Genomic DNA, 10,833 nt, shown 5'->3' with positions numbered 1-10,833 from the left:
ATCTTTTAACTTAGAATCAGCTGTGTCTTTTGGTTCAGGATAAGCGAAACCTCGGAAACCGGCCCGCATGCAGAACAATAAGGAAGCTCGGGATATTCCACTTCAGCAAAGGAGGGGACACAGTTTATATTTATATTGAGGAAATATTAAATTTGACATTGGCTGTAGATAAAAAATATTGCCCTGATATAAAATTAGATTTAAATTTAATATATATTTTATATAAAATGTATGATAATGTTTACAATGAAAAGAGTTATATAAATATTTAAGCGTCCCCCCTTATTTCATGTGCAGGTAGACCGTTGGTTTGTCCCGTCCGCTAGGCTCTGCTCCTTCCTGATATCTGTTAAGAAGAGTGAATGAGGTGCAGACGACGAATGTAATGCTTGCGTTCTGGAATCTTTTTAAAAATAATTTTAGAACATTTGCTGGACTGAAAATCAGAGTTGCATTGGCAGCAAGTATTGCAGTAAGAAGTCACTTACTTAAGATAGACGCTTCAAGCATCGCTTGGAAACCTTCGGAGCCACGGCGACAGGCTGCCAATTGCTTGTATTCTCTGTTCTGTGGGCGACTGCTGCTGACAAATCAGAGGTCGTAGCCTCTCTTCGCCTCAACAACCCACAAGTGACGGAGAAGAAAGACACCGTGGATCGAACCGCAGGGACACGACGAGTAAGTTTTCTTCCGAAAAGCGAGCCGACCGAGCTGGTTCGGCCCGTGTTGTGTCGCGCTGCTAGAAATAAGGGAGAATTCAGATAATTAATTGAACATTTTAGTGTTTTAAGGCTTGGGAGTTTAGACATCTGGTGGTTCGAATGATTATGTTGAATTTGTTGTATGGCGAGGTACATTTCTGTGAATGACATATGGTATACAGATTCACGTACAGTTAAATAAGCGAAGTTCCGTAATAGACGAGCTGCTTCTTCTCTGGTTCAGAGTGTCGGTGAGTAAATCCCCCCACTCTTCTCTTACCAGGAGAAGTTAAGTTCGGTGAGGAAACCAGCTGTGAATTGCTTACTCAACAAAAGGATTGGAAACCTAAGTGGCAATGAAACCAGCTAGGGCAGACTGTGTCGGGTCGTGAGAAAGAGTGAGTTTTTACTGTGAAGTCCTACCTGTAGTGATAACCGATTCCAAGAGCTCCGAAACTGTTTATTTATTTTTATATTTTATTAGAAAATAAAGATTAATCTTTGGATAGGGATAACAGAGGTGTCTTGTAATTAGCTGCTCCTTTATGTCTGAATTTATTATTTTGTTTCCAAGCAGAGCAGTGTGACATCCTGCAAACGTAGACTCAGGACTTTATTTCTTTGAAAAGGCTGCCTTCCTGCATTGATCCTGACCCTGTGATATATTTACTTTGTTTATCTGGGAATGACCATTTTGGAGGTGTCAAACCAACCCTCTAGATAACTGGATGCTCCGTGCTTGGTCACGACAGCCTTTTTCAATGGCGTGCAGTCTAAAGGATGAGTTGCTTTGCTCCATCTGTCTGAGCATTTATCAGGACCCGGTGAGTTTTGGCTGCGAGCACTATTTCTGCCGAAAGTGTATCACGGAGCACTGGAGCAGGCAAGAGCCCCATGGGGCACGAGACTGCCCCGAATGCCGCAGGACTTTTGCTGACCCGCTACTCTCGCCAAGTCTCAAACTGTCAAACATTGTTGAACGATATTCTGCCTTCCCGCTGGATGCCATTCTTAATGCTCAGAGGACCACATACCCTTGCAAGGACCATGAGAAGGTGAAGCTCTTCTGCCTGAGTGATAAGAGTTTAGTCTGCTTTTTCTGTGATGAGCCCGCCCTGCATGAACAGCATCAGGTGACCAGCATTGACGAGGCCTTCGACGAGATTCAGGTAAGATACACGAGACTGTATAGTTTTGGGGGGATGGATGGGATTTCAAGTCGATCAGGTTTATTGTAAAGTGTACATAGTACAGTGAATGTCATTTTGACTTCCTAAAACTGCATACTGCCTTTAATTTAAGGGCAAAGTTGGATACTTCTGGGTATGTCCGACTCTTTCCACTATTCTTAATCCTGAATGCTTCTTTTTTTTTTTTTATTATGCTTGATTTATAATGTTAGTTAAAGTGAAGCAGAGAAGCCCCTGACATGGCTCTTGCTTCTGCCTTGTCTCTTCCGGAGTTACTTTACCGCAGGCTTGTACATTCAGATTAGTAAAGTTAACACACAGCTTTCTTTGTGTGTTTTTAATTATTTATTTATTTTTTGCAGTACTGCTTTGCAGTTTGAAAATTTTAGATGCAAGTAAATCAAATTGATTTTGGTATTGTGACTTAAAACGTCTGTCTTGAAATGGCTTTGTCTGTCTGGTACAACTGTTACAAAAAAAAAAAAGGACTAAATTTAAAGCAAATCCTGCAGTTGATTCAAGCTGTGAAACCTCATTTATAGTGGTGTTGACTGGCAGAGATAATATGAAATCTCCACTGATAATTTTTTCAAGAATAAGTGTTTTGGCTATCTGATTACTGCTGTTGTGCTGTGAAACCTTTTTTCCCTACTCCTTTCAAGAGTTCACTGTGAAGTTCAGGTAGATCCTGGTTTGGAATCTAGTTTGACAGCTAGCTTTCTGCTTAATTATCAGCAAGTTACTTGTCCCCTCTGCAGTTTTAGTTATAGCACACTGTGAAAGGAACTGTATGTTGAGACTGAATCTGACTTTCAGCACATCATGCAGTTGAGAATCATTATCTGGAATTTTCTTTCAAACTTTGGTGTGGAAGCCTGTATTATGGCACAAAATGCTGAACAACTCGGAATGCCTTTCTGTGATGTTACTGATTTAAAGCCTTTAGGAAACAAGTGGACAGAAATGTGGTGTTTAGCAGCCTTTTGGTTGTTTTAAGCTCTCCTGAAGTGCTTCCGAATTTGACCATGAAGTTATCTGACCATTTAGTTTCGGGCAAGACAGCTCTCTTTTAAAAATTCAGTTTGTCCACCTATATGCAAACATTACCCTTTTGTTTGTGTATGCATATGTGTGTGAACATATCAACATAATTAAGAGTACTCCACCCAAAAAGATTTTGTTAATGTTATTAATCCCATGTACTTTGTAGTGATGTCAAAGAAATTTATTATCATATTTTCATGAAGAATGGAAATAAAAACATTAGAACAGAAGACCTATGGTGACCAATGTTACACAACAACAAACATTATCAAAACATTCATCAAAAAAAAAAAAAAAAATATTGTGTTACTCGCATTGTGAAATCCACCTGTCAAGTCATTTTCTTACATCTCAAACACGTGTGTTTTTTTACTAAAACGTTGTTAAATAAGTTACTTCCAGAAAAAAATATTCCTGTGAAGTAAAACAGAACATGCATAGATGTATATGGACATTTGAACTGAAGACATTCAAAGTATGGTGTTAGAATAGTCAACTCTGGTGACCATCATAACATTTATCTTAATTCTGCATGAAGTCATGAGGTTAAAAATTTATTTATTTATTTATTTATAGATATAGATATAGATTTAAGGAGATAATAGGAATGGCAGGGAAAGAGATTATAGCTAATGCGTGGGTTGGATACTTTAAAGTAGGTTTCCTTTAGAAGCCCTGCCTTGCCTGTCTATTGTTGTGTTGACCTTGAGTTTGTAGGGATTGTAGGGATAAATACACCAGGCTCCAGTAACATTTTGTTTTGAGTGTGTTTTCTAGATTGGCTCACTCTGTGTGGTCATCTTCAATTTTAAAGAAATCATTTGTGTCAGAGCAGCGGTGGTAGTTGTACTTCTTATCTGTTACAGTGATTTGATGGTTGGGATTGCCAGGGAATTCATTTTGAGGAGTTTTATATCAGAAAGTGATGATTTGTTTTTTAAATGAGAACACGTCTGACTGTGATCAAGACACAGATGTGTCAGGACTGATGAGCTTTTTCTGTATCCCTAATGCACCACCAAAGAGAGGAGGGTGGTGAAGCTTGGCTAATTAATTCAAGTTGTCAGCTTGGAATAGTAAAGCCGTAGCAGGATCCTGCCCTACTTGAATAGCCTCCTGCATATGGAGGTGGTTTTTTTTTTTTTTTTTCCTTTTCTCTGAAAATGAGGGTGAAACTGCTTTGTGAGTTGCAGTCCTTAAGACCCCTTGCATGTATTCCTACGTGTCTGATGCTGCTGGCCTGATGACTGTTGGCACTGTGGATTGTCTTCCGTTGTAACTTGATTAAAATCCCAAGTGAGCAGGCATGTCTTTGTTCACTATGAATTACACTGAAGGACGTGTCCTTACCATTAGTTTCAAAAAGCAACGTCATAACGTTTTATAACCATTTTAATGTGCAGACTCCACAGAGAGTGTCCAGGCTGGATATGATATGAACCCAGGACTCCTGAGCTGTGAATCAGCAGCCTCAATGACCATGCTGCCTATGTTCACCCTAAATGCAGTTGTGTTATTGTGCATTGTGGAATGCCAAGGGAGGGGCCGAATTGACTCGTCTTACTTTTGACTTCCCACTTCCTGATGACAGTGTGTTCTGAAACTTTATTTTTATCAGAGATTTGCATAGAATGAAGTTTTGTTTTCCACTCCTCTCTTGACAAGTCACCTTTGCTACAGTCCCTCACTGCTTTAAGAAAAGAAAAAAAAAAAAAAATATTCAGCTCTCAGCAATGTTTTCATTTTGTTTCTTAAACTTTGAATATGAACATAGATTAATTTACTTTTTTTTTTTTTTCCTCCAGTAATCCCCAAAAGGTTTGCACTCCATATAACACTAAACAGACAAAATATCAAAAACATTCAACTCTATGCACAAAGTACTTTACCGTACACATTTTTCTAAGCCCACTTAATCCTGTTCGCTCCCTTTCAAATTATGAGCCTTAGTTTGGCCAGATGTAGTTCATCTCTCAGTAAGTCAATTAGTTAGGAGGTAGTGTCTCACCTGCCTTTAATGAATCTGTGTGGCGAAATCTATTCTCCCTGTCTCTTAAGTCTCCACAGCTTGGTAGTAAGCTTTAAAATGAAGACAAAAGAGCTCTTTAATTAGGTTGTATATCTGGGTAGGGCGGCACTGTGGTATAGTGGTAGCGCTGCTGTCTCGCAGTAAGGAGACCTGGGTTCACTTCCCGGGTCCTCCCTGCATGGAGTTTGCATGTTCTCCCCGTGTCTGCATGGGTTTCCTCCCACAGTCCAAAGACATGCAGGTTAGGTGCATTGATGATCCTAAATTGTCCCCCGTGTGTGTGTGTGTGTCCTGCAGTGGGCTGGCGCGGGATTTGTTCCTGCCTTGTGCCCTGTGCTGGCTGGGATTGACTTTACAGACCCCCATGACCCTGTGTTAGGATATAGCGGGTTGGACGATGACATGACATATCTGGGTAAAGACACGGACGAACAATGCTTTCAGAAAGTAATTACCCTGCACTGACTATTTCTTGTTTTGCTGTTGTGCAAAGTTACTTTAAATGGGTTTTTATTTTTTGTAGTTGTCTAGAAGTAATTCTCTATAGTGTTTAAATGAGTCAAATATACGGTCTTCAGCATTATATTAAAAATAAAAATCTAAAATTACTTAATATCTACTCACCCCTTTTGTTGTAACAACATAAAATGGGTGAGTGTATGTTTAGAGACTACCCTAATTATGTTAACAAGGTAAATCTGTATTCATTTTGACTCCTCATGTTCAGTTGTATGATTTGTATAATAAATATTATTGACTTGAAGTTTCATAACTGAAGCCGCAATCGGATCAGTCTTCCTGTCAGACAGTCATATGAAAAAGTTTGGGAACTTAATCTTAAAATTAAGAAAATATGCAATGTGCATCATAACAAAATTAGACAGGTGCATAAATTTGGGCACCCCAACAGAGATATTACATCAATACTTAGTTGAGCCTCCTTTTGCAAATATAACAGCGTCTAGATTCCTCCTATAGCCTTTGATGAGTGTCTGGATTTTTGACCATTCTTCCATACAAAATCTCTACAGTTCAGTTAAATTTGATGGCTGCCGAGCATGGATAGCCTGCTTCAAATCATCCCATAGATTTTCGATGATATTCAAGTCAGGGGACTGTGATGGCCATTCCAGAACATTGTACTTCTCCCTCTGCATGAATGCCATGAATGCCTTTGTAGATTTTGAACTGTGTTTTGGGTCATTGTCTTGTTGGAATATCCAACCCCTGTGTAACTTCAACTTTGTGACTGATGCTTGAACATTAACCTGAAGAATTTGTTGATATTGGGTTGAATTCAGTTGACCCTCGACTTTAACCCCAGTCCCTGAACTAGCCACACAGCCCCACAGCATGATGGAACCTCCACCAAATTTGACAGTAGGTAGGTGTTTTTCTTAGAATGCGGTGTTGTTCTTCCGCCATGCAAAGCGCTTTTTATTATGACCAAATAACTCAATTTTTGTCTCATCAGTCCAAACCACTTTGTTCCAAAATGAATCTGGCTTGTCTAAATGAGCATTTCCATACAACAAGCGACTCTGTTTGTGGTGTGAGTGCTGAAAGGGCTTCTTTCTCATCACCCTGCCATACAGATGTTCTTTGTACAAGTTGTGCAGAGCGACGTACAGATACACCATCTGCAGCAAGGATGTTCTTGCAGGTCTTTGGAGGTGATCTGTGGGCTGTCTGTAACCATTCTCACAATCCTGCGCATATGCCACTCCTGTATTTTTCTTGGCCTACCAGACCTGCTGGGTTTAACAGCAACTGTGCTTGTGGCCTTCTATTTCCTGACTACATTCCTTACAGTTGAACCTGATAGTTTAAACCTCTGAGAGAGCTTTTTGTAGCCTTCCCCTAAACCGTGATACTGAACAATCTTTGTTTTCAGATCTTTTGAGAGTTGCTTTGAGCATCCCATGCTGTTACTCTTCAGAGGAGAGTCAAATGGAAGCACAACTTGCAATTGACCACCTTAAATACTTTTTCTCATGATCGGACACACCTGTCTATGAAATTCAAGGCTTAACGAGCTAATCCAACCAATTTGGTGTTGCAAGTAATGAGGATTGAGCAGTGACAGGCATTTAAATCAGCAAAATTACAAAGGGACCCAAATTTTTGCACAGGCAGTTTTTCACATTTGATTTAATTTCATACAACTAAATACTTCTTCACTAAAAATCTTTGTTTGGAAAACACCCCAGTGCTCAGATGTTCCTAGGAAATGAAAGACATACCACTGTTATCTTCTTTTTTTTTTTTTTTTTTGTTGAAAGTAAATTTATTATGCAGACTGAGAGGGGTTCCCAAACGTTTTCATATGACTGTACAACTAGGAAGCTGCCAATGAAACCTCCAGATGATATAGGCAGGAAAAAATAAGCTGGAGTATTAAAATATTAGTAATGCGGCGAACAGTTGTAACAAAATTTAAAAATAAAAGTATCACTAAATAGACACTAAGTTCAGACCATCCTACCAAATTGAGCAGCTGGACAAGACAGGCAGTTTTCAAAGAACTCCCCAAGAGGCCAGGTGTTACCCTGTTGCAGTTGGATACTGCTCTTTGGATGAAATGTGAACATTTTTTCCAGACATTGATGATCTTTTCCACACTTCATAGATTTGGCCTATTTGGGGGAGTTAGTAGAATGGAGCTACTAGGCCAACATTAAGTTGTACGTTAAATTTGCCAGATGTCATGTGACAAAATCTGAAACCTTTTGGAAGAAAATGGTGTGGACTAATAACACTAAAGTTGTGCTCTTCAGTCTGAATGCAAAGCATGATGTTTGGTGCAAACCAAGACGATGATCTTGCTTATCAATTTACCAATATAGGAAAATCCTTAAGAATCTCCTGTTTCGCTCAGCCAAAGAGATGCATTTAAGTTAAAGATTAATTTTCCTGTAGGACAATGGCCTGTGTAACATAGCAAAAAGGAAGGGCCCCACCAGAGCCCAGAACTGACAGTCCTACAGTACGACCTGAAAACTGCTGTTCTTCAATGCTCTCCATTTAATTTAACAAAGTGTTGACTCGGGGATGTGAGTACTTTTATGAATGAGAAATGAGTGTTGTTTTAGAGAAACAGATGTTCTTGAATTAAAAATATATTGTCATTAAAAAATGGATTGAATTTATTCTGGTGGTAAAGAGGTAACACACTTTTTCAGTACATTTATGTTTGGAAAGTGTAACAGGAACAAAATGTGAAAAAAATTTTAAGGTTGATAGTCGTCAAAAATAAAAGTACAAAACCATTTCAAAGGCATTGGTCAGCCTGTTGAGCTAAAGGCAAGCCCTGTACAGAAGAGAAGAAAGTACAAAAATATTGCTGTACTGCTAAGTTAGGCCCTCTTATATAGTGATTGGACAACAAGGACAATTCTTGGTATCAGCTGGTCTTGCAGTAGTCTCTCTGTGACTGTGTTACACGTTATTTTCTGCAATTAAAGATGATGATCCTAGTCCTTGGATGAGAATACATTTGTGAGGAATAAAAGGGAGAAGGCTTATCTTAAAAAATCCTCTCTACAAAGTTTTTGCAAAACATCACCTAAAGTTTACTGTAAATAAATGGTAAAATATCTTGTCATCTGATAATATTAAAGGGGAAGTGTCTCTTCTAGAACTCTGAGACCTAACCATCCTTCCATTTTCAAAATCATGCATCCATTTAAGTGTACGTGCATTCCAGCAAAATTACATCATCTCAGTGGTAAGGCTTGGTGGTGGTAACGTCACGTTATGATGATGCATTTCCAGAGCAGGGACAGGCACTCCTGACATCTTTTGAAGGAAAAATGATTGCATTTCAACAGGACAAGGAGCTGAAGCAAATATGCCAGAGCAACACTGTGCTGACGTAAAATGCAGAGTGTAAATGTCCTTGGGAGACCCAGTCAGACATGAGCTCTTAATAATATGGGACAATGTCTCAAACCTGCTCGCCATTACATTGCCTTTTTTTCCAAAGAAGAATTTGTAATTTATTTTTTATGAATATATGCAATTTTTAAAGTAGTATCCCAAAAGACTACTGGCTTCCAAAGACTGTTTGGCCCTGTGCTGATGTTGGGGATTCAAAGAAAAGTACCCAGTCGGCCACGTCAAAATCGAAGGCTATGCTGTTCTAAATAAAATTGTTGAAGGCGTTTTCAAGCCACTGTAAATTCGTTTATATTATTTTATTGATTAAAAAAATGCAAATTTTGTATGTGTGTATATGTTTGTGTAACGTTAGTGAGTAACAATTATTTTCTTTTGCATGGTGGTTGAATGCTCCTCTTTTTTTTTTTTTTTTTAATCAATGTTGTAGAAGTTATCAATATGAAAACACTAGATGCAAATTAACTGCATCCTGTAAAATGTTTTTCCTATTGCTTTGTGTTGCTGTTTCATTAGATGTGCCTACTTAATGTGTTACTCCTCCATTGACCCACAAAACAGCCTTAATTTGTCAGGGTCATAGGTTCATATGTGTGGCTCAGTTACTCTGACCCCTATTGACTTCAGTGTATTTCATTGTTACTCCATACTACCGAGTATCTCCAATTGAAACGCCTTTTACATTTCTTCCTACCAGTGTGTAATTAAACTATTTGTAACGATTTATAATAGGAGAGTATTCTGCATCAAGATGAGTCAACGTGAATCTATTCAGGACTTTATAACCTGGAGTTAGTATCTCAATATTTTAGTATCTTACTGAAAAACATTGATTTGTAGATCAGCATGCTTCCCCCATGAAGGTATGCCCTTTTTTTAGTAATTACATTTAGGTTTCTTAAGACCTTCAGATGCTGCTCTTCTTGTATGAAGAAATCAACTGTTTGCCATGGAAACAAACCCCACATGAGTTTTGATTCCTGGCAAGATAGGGAACTGGACTCAAATATTATTTTCCTCTCTTTGTCAAGAGTTTGCAGAAAACCAAAATTCATCTGATTAGCTTTTTTATTTTATTTGAACCACACATCAGTTGTACAAAGATTTATTGATAAGAGTGGAACCAATGTTGTTCCATGACTGCAATGCTATTTCCATGCAAAAATATGAGATGTGCTTTCTGATACACCACCCTGGCATGTGTAAAACCTAATTAGTGTTACTGTTCTGAACCACTTGCTCTTTCCGTGCTGGCGCCTGTTACAATGCAATGTTAAGCCACTTACTCACGTCACTGTGAATTGCACAGGATCCGTCGGTAGCTGTGCGTGAGAGTTAAATCTCTTGTTCTCCACATATGCTGTGAACACAGAAATGTGGACTCCTAGGGTTATTGGAAGGTGGTTTTAAATGTGACAAATTACTGATAAAAGATGTTCACATTTACATCAAGTGTACGTATTATCTCATAAAGACATTCTACTTTGGCAGATGTCTTTTTTTTTTTTTCTTTATCTTTTTTTAATAGGTTTAATATGGGATGAATGAAAGGCTTTATTTTTTACCGATTACAATTAAAATTTGCTTTTAGGCCATATTAGCCTAAATTTCAAACCTGAAATTTTGTCTCTGTGTGTGTTTTTGGTGGGTTTTTGTCTCTCCTTTTCTTCTGGTGTTTTCTTACTCCTGCCATTTTCTGGAGTGATGCACTTGGCCCCAGTTTGACCCTAAAATTCGATGAAGCTGGTGTATAAAATGAATGAATGCGCACATGTTTTATGGGGTACCTTTTGTGTGGACCTACTCCCCTTTGAAAATTGTACTGTTGTAAATTCTCTTGAGCAGCTTGTTGATTTTAGATTAAATTTCCAATAAGAATCTAAATTGCAGCACCCCAGGGGTTTAGATCCCTTTCTTTTTCATTTTGTCACTCACCCAATTCTCTTATACTCCTTTCCATTGTCATAGTGTA

General features: G+C 38.5%; 1 protein-coding gene across 2 annotated transcripts in view; it reads left to right on the top strand.

The window, feature by feature from the left end:
- Positions 1 to 342: 342 nt before the first annotated feature.
- The window catches only part of trim62.1 (tripartite motif containing 62, tandem duplicate 1), a 75,769-nt gene continuing 65,278 nt past the window's right edge, over positions 343 to 10,833 (top strand). The window contains exons 1-2 of one of the 2 annotated variants that reach the window (XM_039755807.1): positions 343 to 678; positions 1,279 to 1,870. In XM_039755807.1, coding sequence (XP_039611741.1) covers positions 1,430 to 1,870 — 441 coding nt within the window. In that variant the 5' untranslated portion in view covers positions 343 to 678; positions 1,279 to 1,429. Of the gene's footprint in view, positions 679 to 1,275; positions 1,871 to 10,833 lie in introns of both variants that reach the window. The other variant, XM_039755808.1, reaches the window with a different exon arrangement.

The sequence above is a fragment of the Polypterus senegalus genome, chromosome 6 (genome assembly GCF_016835505.1).
Source record: "Polypterus senegalus isolate Bchr_013 chromosome 6, ASM1683550v1, whole genome shotgun sequence".
In the NCBI taxonomy this organism is placed as follows: domain Eukaryota; kingdom Metazoa; phylum Chordata; class Cladistia; order Polypteriformes; family Polypteridae; genus Polypterus; species Polypterus senegalus.
Note: the sequence above shows the minus strand (reverse complement) of the source record. Positions and strands in the feature narration are given on the sequence as shown.